Raw genomic sequence first — 12,527 nt, 5'->3', positions numbered from 1 at the left:
CTACTTTGTGCGTACCAGTGAAGCAGTCCTGAGGTTCCATCCCGTCACACACAATTTGTTGTATTCATGTACTATCATGCTAAATTTATCGTGACATATTTTATTATCGCTTTACTCACTATCTCATCTATACTATTAAAGCTACTAATAATAGAACTTAAACTCTCATCCATGGGTGCTAGCATGATTTTTTGGAAGGGGTGGGGTCATTCTGTCAGTCACGGCCGGGAGAGTTAGTTGTGTAGTTCCGTGCGTAAGCAGTCTGAAACTAAAGCTAATATTTATTAAGCGTTTTTAACAGAATATTGTTACATATTTTCAGCTTTATTTGCATGATTAAATTTGTAGGAATGAATATATATATATATATATATATATATATATATATATATATATATATATATATATATATACACACACACACACTTTTTAATAGTACAGCAAAAAATTCTAAAAGACAAAACAAAGCAAAGTGAGCAAAAATTATGAACAAAAGAAGGATTGCGATGATGATATTTCATTAGAATAAACCGCTTCAAGCGGCGATGGCCCTCATGGTTGAGATTCCCTATTTGGATGTTTAAAGGACAAAATGTAGTCATGAAGTACTAACACTGTCCCAGTTAGAAGATTACAACTGCTGAGTATGAGGTAAACAAGCACTCAGTAATACTGATATTAATGGTTGCAGAAACGTTTTGAAATAGTTTATGAACCTCTGATCCCGCTAAATACTTTGCTTATACCTATGATCAAAAATCCAAGCAACAAACCCACTAATGCCAAAACAAATAAAATAACATATTCAACAAGAAAAGAAACGAGTTGACTAGCACTCTTGATAAACAAAATTACCACACTACGACCATCTAAGATGCTGCTGCTTTTTTCCCTCGATGAAATATATACTATTTATCAATTTAAAAAAAAATAATAAGAGAACAAATTGCATTTGCCCCCTGCTGAAGCAGTAGCATAGTTTGCTCCACAAGAAGGTGCGAGTAATCCTCACCAATCTCTTTTCTTGCCTCGGTTTGGAATGATATCATGTGCATAAGTAACCATAACTACCATTTCCCTCGTTTGTTTTGTTTTGCAAGGTGAGTTATATGACATAACTCTCATTTCGTTCATCTGTATGTGCTGGCGTTTTCCTTTAAGAACGTGTATAAACAGGTGTTATTCCTCATATCTTTGGGCATACCCGACATCCTCGTACACGTAAGGTTGCACATGTGATTGCTGGACAGTAAGGGTTGGTATCAGTAAGTAAGGATGTGTTTTGGTTCAGGAAATATGTGCGTCGATCCCTAACGACACGCTTTGCTAAGACGAGGTCGATCCATTGTTTTAAAGAAAATTCCAGTGATGAAAATATGTTTATTATTTTTTTAATTTTTTTAAAATTTAAACATGCTTTCTTCAAATTCTTTTTTAGCATTAAAACATTTTGCTTTAAACGTTTTATTCGATATTTTCAGTTAAATGTACTAAAATGTTTATTTAAATTTTTAAGAATTGTATCAGTTCTCATTGAAACTGTTTTGTCTTTAAATTCGTTTTTTTTGCTTTTTTAATTTTCTTTAACGTTTTCTTTAAAAACTAATTTTTTAAAATATTTTCTTCAACAATTCAATTGTTTCGCTCAATTTGTAATCTTTAAAAATTACTTATAATTTTTAGGTATTTGATATGATCTTTTATTTGTTAGTTTGTTTTAAGGAGTCTGCATCATTTGCATTAATTTTTAAAAAAATATTTATTTGGTTTGCGGATATATTAGTTTCCGCTAAGCCTCGGCCATAAAATAGAATATTCCGACTTTATTGTTGTTGTGCTTATCATTGCAACTGTCCCTTAAATTCCGTGACAGACTCGGAATTTAGAATTACTTTAACTCTCACTCTAATGAGCGCCATGTTTGGATTTTAAAAGGGTAAATTTGAATGTTTTTGGCCATGATGTGTCGATCAGTACGTGTGCGTGTGGGTGGTTGTAAGACTATGTTGGTCAGTAGAAATCGGTGCTTGTTTTCAGAGTGACCAGCAATATTATCTCCTGTTGGACACCAGAGTGCCATCCTGTTAAATTTCTCTTTGTCTCTACAGTTCCATCCCAGTTGACGTTTTCAAATCCCCATTGTGTCCCTAGTTGAATTTTTTTCATTATAAAAAAGAAAAAATTATATATTTTTTTTAAACATATCGCTCCAATCGCTTTTACACAAAAATAATTTAAATAGTTTACACAATTATAACATACTTCTTATTAAAAGGAAGGGGAAGGATTATCAAGAATATTTACAGAAAAAACAAGAAAAAGAAAACCACCACCCACTCCACAACCCAAAACATCGAATTAATGATCGTCTGAGTCTATCACACGCACTCTTTACCCTAAGCAACACCAGAGCTGGAACAGACGGTGAACGTTCTCATAAGCATTATATAGCAATCAGAATCTGTGTTCTGTTCTACGCGGAAAAGATGCGAGGTTACCGTCACTCAGTGATTGCTGCACAAAGCAAACCAGCATTCTTTGCTTCGCAGAGAAAATATTTTTACGTAAACTTCCTTATTTATCTTTTTATCGCCAAAGGGCGGGTATAAGTGAGTAAGGATGTATGGTGGTTTACTAGATATACCCATTGTTCAGAAAGGCTGTTTTGATCAGTATGGGTTGACGCTGTTTTGCTTGTGTTTTTTTTTTTTCTTCTTCTGTTTTGTTTTTAAAATATTATTTCTTTAAAATATCAATGTATATTTTAATATCGTTTCTTTATTTTAAAAATATCATTTCACATACTGTCATTCATAGATTGATGCACAAACCAAACCGTTATTCTGTGCGTTCTGTGCCTCGCTGAGTAAGCACTTTTCAATGATCTTCTTTACTTATCTTATTGTCACCCCACACCACCCTATTCAGATTATGCTTAGCAGAAGAAAAAAAAACTCTTTCTTGACTGGTTCAAATAAGAAATTTATTCCTAATAAAAACTGGGGGGGGGGGATCAGGATACTAGGGGTTAGAGGGATATAAGAACTAAATATGTTGGGATATCTCTTTTGTCTCCACCCTGTTAAATTCTCATAAGACTCCAGAGCTGCCGTCAATGTTATTACTATGGACGATCTTAACATTATCTTCACAGCAGATCCCCGGTGGTAATGCTATGGATGATTTTATAATTAACTCCCGAGAAACCCGGAAACCGACCCAATATATCTGGAGAGTGGACTATCCCCATAGCCCTAGACCCATATTTTGGGACATCATGCCGACTCCGTTTACTATCTATTGCTATATGATTTTGCAGTTCTATAGGTTCTGGTACTAAATATAACACGTATCTATATATGTATGAAATTGTACAAAAGTCTGACAAAACTGGATACAAATGAACATCATCAAATGCCATTTAATCCATTTGTACAAGCTTAAGCAAGACCCTTTGAACAGGCTCTAGAAATGGAATACACGGCAGATCATTCTTCTTTGTTATTTGACGTCAATGGATCAAGCCAACACTTTTGCGGTTGCTTCCTTACGATGCAGATGTAGAAGATGAATGTTGCTGAGTACCGGCAGCCATGGTAAAGAAGTAGGACGTAGTGTTCCAGAGATTATGTTGTTTTGAGCTAGACATCAATTCACTTGGTGTAGGATGATCGAGCCCAGGCAGGAGCGCAACACTCTGCTGTTGAATAACAGAGGGCCAGTGCTGATGTCTTTAGTGTCTGAGTACTAGCGCCCCAGGTTGAGCCAGCCAGTTTGCAGAGTAGGTTATTTCGAGTGCTAAGCTTAGCTGTAGTTTTCTTCAGGTGCTTGTAGAATGTCAGTGACCTCTCCTAGAGTGTCAGTGACCTGTTCAGAGTCACCAAGGTATGTTGGCGTTGGGTCGTGTTTTATTTGCTGCCCACTGAAGAGGATGCAAAGCTCACAGTTCGCAGTTGCATTGTTAAGGTGAAAGACGCCGCAGACTGTCTTTGTTGCGCTTGGCTATAGACGCCATTTCTTGAAGCAATCCGTCGTATTCTCCAGGTCCTTGTTCAATACCTCTTCAAGCTTCAGACCTCTTCAAGGTCTCTGCCAGTGTTTCACTGTACATGTACATCACTTCACACCCAGCAGTCTGCTTGCTTTCGAGACGCCCAATCTTGTTAGGTTCGTTGCCGGAGGACATGACAGCTATTTCGGTATGGAGTCTAGAGTGACCTTCAACATATATTGTAAACCACTCCCTCGTAGCTGAGCCCTTTTTCTGCTCTCCTGGCTTCAACCTTCCACGTCATCTGTGGACCACACCGAACCGCTTCCGGACAGGACATGGTCATTGTGCAGTTAACCTTGTTCGATGGGGTCAATGACTCTTCCTGTTGCTGTGGAGCTCTACAGACCATGTAACACGTTGTGAACAACTGTTCACCAATGACAAAGTTCCCCATAGGACTGCTGACTATGAACCTAGCTGATGATGCCGCTGTTGTTGTTGTTTTTGTGGGGTTTAACGCCATTTTCAAGCATACGATAGGCTATACATGGCGACCAGTATTAATGGTGGAGGAATAACCCGGGAAAACCCCGGAAAGAACCACCGACCCACGAGAAACTACTGGCAAGCTTTCTCACATACCCACATTGGCTGAATCCGAGACTCGAACCTGCGCAGACAGGTGAGATGGCAGTGGTCCGTAACGGAGAGCGCCTTAGACCACTCGGGGGATGATACCGCAGTTAAATAGCTTTGCACGCACTGCACGCGATAAATAAGTAAATGGATCAAGTAAGATACTTTGTGTTTAAGTTTGTTTGTAAGGTAAATGACATCAAAGGCCAATTATCAGGAATCCACTGACAATTAGTATGAGGCGTGCACCAATGTTTTTCACGTGTCGATGACGTGGGTCAAATCATACGGCAGGTTTATCGCTATAGTATAGACATATAAGTTGATGAAAAGTGTCTCGCTTGCGACCCGAGCTGCATTTTGTTATCCCGTTATATAACTTACCATACAAGCTTTAAACACATTTTCACAAAAATACTCTTCACACAAAAGTTGCCACCAACGACAATTTCACTATTTGCAAACACAAACTAGACAAAAACCACTTGTCAACTGGATCTGATTTGGGATATGATACAGAAACCACACAATTTTAATGGGGGCTAAAAGAAGATAGAGTTCACCAGTTAAGGATATACTGACAAAGGATGTAGTACAATACAACATAATGTATGGATATGCATGAGCACGTAATAGATCATTTTAAGATCTGATACTGCACGCTTCAAGATTTCTAGAAGCAAAATGTCAAAAATGTAAGTCAAACTGTACATGTTATTTTGGAATAAAGGACCTGCATTTTAATGTACTATGGACATCAATCATTTAAAGAATATAAATGTTATTGATATTTTCTTTATTTTCTAAGGTTATCATGCATTTCACAGCGAATATCTCTTTACTAATGTAACGATATTCAGACAAACAGATACGTGCAAGTCACAGACGATTGAGGAACTTTAGACTCTGGTTTGTGAACACTTGTCCGCTGTTTCATAGCATTTACATATTTAAATAGTATATACCTTCATAAGATAATCTTTGACTTATTGACCTATATATTCTCTTATCTATGTGACAGAAATATAGATGCAGATACAGAGATGAAAAGAGATAGAGCATGTAAACTTGTGTTATTATTATGTCTTTATTTACATCTTGCTGATGAGTTACAGTGACTTGTAACAAAACAATATGGCACAGTTATACTTTCACTCGACAAGGCATTTCCTGACCCAGCAGGGCAGCTGAAATATTTCTTGCAGTAAGTTCTGACATTGCATTTCTGGATTTGTACGTAGCACTGGCGATATGAGGGAGTATAACACAGTTGTCCAGAGTCAGTAGTGGATGATTTGTGGGAAGTGGTTCTGGAGTTGTAACGTCAAGACCCGCCCCTGCAATCTGACCAGTACTAAGCGCCTTGTAGAGAACATCTTGATTCACCAATCCTCCTCGACTTGTGTTGATGAAAATTGCATTTTTCTTCATCTTGCTGAAGGCTGCCTCGTTAAATAAACCCTTGTTCTCATTCGTAAGAGCACAACAACAGAGAACAAAATCTGAGTTCTTAAGCAACTCATCTAGAGACACAAAGTGAGCACCAACCTCCTTGGCACTTTCTGTTTCAATGGCATCATTATACAACATCTTATCAACTCCAAAAGGCTGGAGTCTCTTGGCAACCGCTGTTCCGATACGACCTAGTCCGACTATCCCAATGGTAGCGCCATCTAAGCCTTGTCCACATAACCAGAGAGGTTTCCAAGTACCCCAACTACCATCCTTAACGGCAGCAATGCCTGAATAATAACAATAATAACATTAATAATAATAATAATAATAATAATGACGACGACGACGACGACGAAGATGATGATGATGATGATGATGATGATGAAATGGTTCGAAAGCTTGACAAAACGGGGTGAAACAATTTTTAGACATCTTACACAATGTAGAATGTACAGTAAGGCTTAAACAGTCCCCTCATGAGCTGAAAAATATCCCGGTCACAGAAAATGAAATTCGCTAAAAGTTGCTTAAGGAACATTTCGAACATATTTTGTGAAATGAAATAATACAGTTTCAGAGATATCTGGAAGAGAAGCATGTGCAGAATACATAATGCACAGTCCCTGGATCCCCTGGAAAGAAGGAAAATGTTACTAAAAGCTTATGAATTCTAGCAATCGACCACTGATAGTTTCTTTACAAGCTGGACAAGATTTTATGAAACTATTTTAGCGATATTTAGAAGAGAAGCAAGTGTGGTGCAATGGGAAACAAAAAAGAGAAGAAGGAAAAAATATGCCCACACACCAACACTCAGCATGAGGGCACATGCTGGTGAAATCATTCGCTTTATTTTTCAGTATTTCTTTTTGACAACTACATCCAGTTCAAACAAGTCGGTCACGTTATTTTTTCTTTCTTTTAAAAGCAATCAAGTTGTCAAGGGTTCTGGTCAAATATTTAATCTACCATACCCTTATGACGCCAGATACAATTAAAACACGCTGACCTAACCCAACTCACGAACACCGTTCGTGATCTTGCAAGAGACGTAAATTGTATTTACATATTGCTACATGATTGAGTGTATTTTTTGGAACTTCGTGCAGCTCATTATACGCAGAAATATCGACACAATGACACTAATTTACATGCCACAGAACAACTGTTGTTAACCATCAATTATTCCTTCTACTACTAACAAGACCTAAGTTTTTATTTTTGACCAAGAACCAGGTACACTCATATATTTTCTTATATTAAAAAGAGAATATATGAGTGTGTACCTGTTTCTTTGTCAGAAAATTAATAAAAAAATTAATTTAGTAAAAGAAAACGCTGTATTATCTATGTGTTTCTAGAATAAAGCCAATGTTGAAACATATCTTGAGTTTCAGGTATGGCCTTTAAACAGTCGTGCACCCAAACAATCCGTTAATGTGACAAATAGCTTTATTTCGTGCGACCAATCGACTCATTGAACATTCATCAAGTCTCAGTCCACGCGAGATAGTGACGTCAGAAAAAGGACTTCATACGAAATTCCATTACACATATAAGACTGCATATACGACATTGTTACGTTCTTGTTAAAACGTGTTAACTATGGTTGTTATTGTTGTTATTGTTATAGGGTTTAACGCCAAGAGAGGCTATGCATGGTGGAGGAAGATGCCGGAAAAAACCCGGATAAAACTCCGACCCACGAAAAGCTACCGGAAAAGCTATCTCACATATCCACTTTGGCCGAGCCTGAACCTCGAACCTACGCAGACATAGGTGAGATGGCAGTGATCCGTAAGGGTGAGCGCTTTAGACCACTCAGACACTCGGGTCCCCTGTTAGCTATGGAATTTATCACAATAATTTGATCATAATGCAGCAATTGATCATCAATACCGATTTTATTTAAAATAGTTGATATTGCTGTGATGAGCAGCAATAGTGTATCATGTAAAACTGATATGGTAACTTTGAGTGTAGTAATTCCTCATTCATTTAAACACTATAATCAGATCATTTTTTAACTTCATCATATCATTTAACACAGGAGAATTTTAAGTCATTAATCTACAGCGAAACTTTGGAACAAACTTTATGACATACCCTAGCCACCATAAACACCACCCTACGTCTGCAGCAAAGAAACAAATATACCATCGTTTTTCTCATTACTTCCATGGTCACAACTCATCCTACTGTACGTACACGCGTGTCTTCAACCAGAAGTCGTTGCCTTCATAGAGTACATCACAATGTCTAAACTGTTATGTACATCTGCCGATCACCCATAATAACATTGCATTTATCTGCTATATCTGTTGCGCGACATTACGAACTACATATATACAGGGCCGCAGAGAGCGATCACGGGCCCTTAGAAACATACGGGTCTTTCCTAGTTCATGTTCAAACAAAAAGTTTCTCTTATACAATTAAAAAGTGTTGTTCGGCCCGGGCCCCGGGATATATCCCCGTACCCTCTTGTCAGCCATGTGGATGAGTGCAGGTGTCCCCATGCCCCAGGATTTACTTTTACAGGCTAAAGTCTATAATATGCTAGCGTGTGTGTGTGTGTGTGTGTGTGTGTGAGAGAGAGAGAGAGAGAGAGAGAGAGAGAGAGAGAGAGAGAGTATGGATGACCTTCCTTTAGCCTGCGTGCAGTTGCAAGCAGAAGTGACACAGTCAGTTCTGCGGTAGCACTCGTCAGGACGTCCGGGGTGAACCCCACAGATATGTTCCTCCGTAAACACTCCACCACGTCTATGTGGTCATAGCCAACCGACATAGTGGCCACGGCCCGCAACATGGGACCTGCAGATGGAAAACACGCAAACAAACATTTCCTTTTTTGTTGAAGTTAAAAAATAATAAATAAGTATTAGGACATAAATGAACCATTCATTAAAATTCATTAAAGGTTCACAATTGCACATCTACCTGTTTTCTTATATGGCTAACCTTGTAAAACCTAGATCATGACCCGATATTCGTATCAAATGTTGCAAAACAAACAGTAACAACAAAAGCTAGAACAAATGTCATCGAATTTAAAGTCTGGCATATTGTGATCCCAGATGGTGCCATATCTTTAAAACCTTTTGGCATATTGTGATCCCAGATGGTGCCATATCTTTAAAACCTTCTTCGGTATGCTTAGCATGTGAACCATATACTATAGCATTCGTTTACTCCCCTTCGGCTTGTATCCCCCTTGTGATTTTGAAAACGAAAAACACCAAGATAAACAAAATCCACGAACTTGCTCATTTCATTAATTGATTTATAATTTCTAACTCGACTACCACCAATCGGTCCCTAACATTGTACTTTTCTTCACATTTAAAATCAAACGTACGTTTTTGATGACAACGAGGAGCCTGCTCACTGTCATTTTCCGGAAGAGGTGGATGCAAGGCCTACATATACATTGAAAGTAAACACTGTGAATGTATGCAATGTCTAATGATAACATTTCCACCCCCAAAAAATTAAAGGAAAAAGGGAGCTTGGTGACATCCCTTTACATATTAGCGTGACGGAATTTTATGGAGCTTACCGAACACTACGATCTACATCTCTCTTGTTGATTCTAATATCAAGAACTTTGACACAGAAACTTAAGACACAATAAGAGGACCAGTATGATGGTGAAAACTTCACTTTTACAACATGCTAACTTGTTAACAAGCTCAAGTCTAGTACTAAATGGTAAAAATCAGGTAGACGAATAATTCCCAAGGAGAAAAACAATGCCCTGGACCTAAATCAAAGTAAACATCTTACTCTACAAATAATAATAATCATCTTGAAATATAGTCAACAATCGAGACAAAACTTATCTCTGTAATATGTTGTTTACAACAAAAAAAAAAACAGACTAATCAGGTAGGTCCAAATTCCAACCCTCAATTATAGACAAAGGTCAATCACACACTACAAATTAAATATACATAATAATATAGTGACAACATTTTTTAACGGCGTAGTTACAAAACAGTTCCCAACATCTCGAGTTAATTAAGCTCTTCGTCAGTGGAAGAACCCCCCCCACCAACATAACACAAAGCCGGTGTCTTACCTGCCTCAAACGGTCAATTTAGCTGATATGCAGGTCAGGTTATTATGTGGAATCATTCCAACTTCTTTCATTTATATGATCTTGAAATCAGGCGTCCTGCTTGCCGTAAATGCAAGATTCTTACCAAGTTTAGTAATGATAGACGGCCGAGAACTCGAGTTACGGTATGGAACGAAACGTGCTGGGGGGTGGGGGAGAACATTTTCCCATGTATTCTCCCTAAATTAATCTGCCTTTATAAAAAAATTCTCTGTTGTATGTTCAAAATAGAGATTATTCTTTCTGCAAATAAATCATTACAGGGGCAATACCCCCTGATTAATTATAGTTACTAATCATGATGCTAGTGACGTAGTGTTATAGTTATTTATATAGAATTAGATTTGGGGGCCCAACGTGCTTATTTCGCACCAGGCCCGCACAGCCCTAAAACCGCCGATGTTTGAACTCGTGCATCTTTATCTGTCTGATGATTGAGGTGATATGTAAAACCTCGTAAAAACAAACATCTGCATCACGTATTTGGGTCAATTCGGGTTAAACTGGAGTACAATCATGTGCCACAACTTCCCATTTACCTAACCGTCCACTACTAATCTCTTCTTTTATGGACGACATACACTTGATCCCATCAGAAAAACGAGAAGTTCGTGGTAACACCCTTCTCTGCTCACCATTTGGGTATCCCAAGTTTCTCCATGCCTTTAAACTGATAAAATCAAGTGCCTGTGGTATTGACCTATTTAAATCCCGGTGATACGTTTACAGACAATTATATATATATATATATATATATATATATATATATATATATATATATATATATATATATATATATATATATATATATATAGACTGGTGGAGAGTTTTATACTTGCCATTGCACCACGATAGTCAGTGCTGATATATTAATTTTGGTATATATTATGATAGCGAATACAATGTTATGTTCAAACCATTCGTAGGAACTGATACATATCTAGCCTAGAACATTACTAAGATGCATGGATCTCAATTTTAGAACCCATACTCTTAGTGCAAAATGAAGGTAAAACATCTTTCTTACCTGCTCGATCTAGTAGCTCTTTATCAATCTTATCAGTCAAGAGACAAAACAGAGCGTCCTTCCCCTCCACATTTCTTAGAAGCACGTCCCGAGGAACGGGATCGTCTGAATCCCATTGACAGATGTCACACGTTTTCTTGAGGATGTCTACTCCAATCTGGGGCACTCTCCTGGTCACGTAGACAGATGGCCTGGATGACATGATGGCTGTGGAAGAGAAATAACGTTTCCTGATGAACTGTTTTCTACAGACTAAATACCGAATTCTGAACCCCGCTTTAACCAGCCCTTCAGTAGACTGCATTTTAACGACACTAATATGTAGGGGAGGCCACTCTGCACGCCGTTTAAAAATTCATCAGGAGTAAGGTAACTAAGGTTGTGTGTGTGTGTGTGTATATATATTGTGGATTATACAAGAAACTGAACTTTTTAGATATGTACTTTATGCAAATTTACCATACGACGTTTGCACAAATTATACAATCACCGAACAGTACTTTAATTCAACTGAAAAACACGTACCAATATTTAAAGACCCAAATTCACTAATGAGGTACAAATCAATGTCGCTGATAGGTTAACTCATTATATACGTTTCTTTCCTTAATGCATACATTTTTTTTTCTATATCAATATAAGTCTATGATTCCCCCCCAAAATCAATGTAAACAATAAATAAAGCTAAGATCTGAAAATATCGCAACCTAAATGGTGTATATCAATGCCTCCGTTACTGTCGCTAGTGTTATTAGGAGCCAGTTCTGTCAGATAAAATGAAAAATAAAACTGAAGATTGAATTAAAAAGTTTCTGAATTAATCGTGTATACTCTTTGAGAAATCTAAAAGCACATTTTGAATAATTATACCCTGATCATTCATTCACGAGACTTCAGAATGTAGGTCGCTAAGGTCATGATACAAGGTCCCTCATTTACGCACGACAAGGCACTCAAAATTCACTTGTACGTTTTATTATATAAAAAAACACAAAAACCAACAAAATAAATAATTATTGTTGATGCATCTTTTTTTTACGTGCCATATGTTGTGATGTTTTTTGATTATAAAAGCTGGGATACTTACTTTACTTGGTCCAAATAATTTGAAATCGAAATCAAAGGATTGAATAAGCCCTTCGAAAATGTAATCATGTTTCATATATGTCTGAAAATAAAATCTTGATAAATCTATCAATTAATATTTTGACAAATTTTAGCATAAATAATGCTTAATAATACGTACGTTACCGATACATACGTGACAAAGATATACTAAACAACGGAACACGTGA

General features: G+C 37.3%; 1 protein-coding gene across 1 annotated transcript; it reads right to left on the bottom strand.

Annotated features, from left to right (window-relative positions):
* Positions 1-5,698: 5,698 nt before the first annotated feature.
* Positions 5,699-11,563, bottom strand: LOC149794106 (glyoxylate reductase/hydroxypyruvate reductase-like). The gene is made up of 3 exons (XM_089968077.1): positions 11,233-11,563; positions 8,729-8,899; positions 5,699-6,372 (listed from the first exon to the last, which is right to left on the bottom strand). Exons 1-3 carry the CDS (start codon positions 11,534-11,536, stop codon positions 5,774-5,776), a joined length of 1,074 nt encoding a protein of 357 aa, XP_089824203.1. The 5' UTR covers positions 11,537-11,563; the 3' UTR covers positions 5,699-5,773.
* Between the last annotated feature and the right edge of the window lie 964 nt (positions 11,564-12,527).

Source organism: Sinohyriopsis cumingii, chromosome 8 (genome assembly GCF_028554795.1).
Source record: "Sinohyriopsis cumingii isolate HCF-2022 chromosome 8, ASM2855479v2, whole genome shotgun sequence".
Classification (NCBI taxonomy): Eukaryota; Metazoa; Mollusca; class Bivalvia; order Unionida; family Unionidae; genus Sinohyriopsis; species Sinohyriopsis cumingii.
This window is presented reverse-complemented; position numbering and strand designations above follow the sequence as displayed.

Bases quoted from the DNA above. Each gene is read 5' to 3' on its own strand.
- LOC149794106 (XM_089968077.1), bottom strand. From the start codon at position 11,536: ATGCAGTCTACTGAAGGGCTGGTTAAAGCGGGGTTCAGAATTCGGTAT. The intron at 8,900-11,232 runs GTAAGAAAGATG...TTCCATCTGCAG, and splicing joins AGAGCTACTAGATCGAGCAG to GTCCCATGTTGCGGGCCGTG. The intron at 6,373-8,728 runs GTCATCCATACT...GTTATTATTCAG, and splicing joins TGCACGCAGGCTAAAGGAAG to GCATTGCTGCCGTTAAGGAT.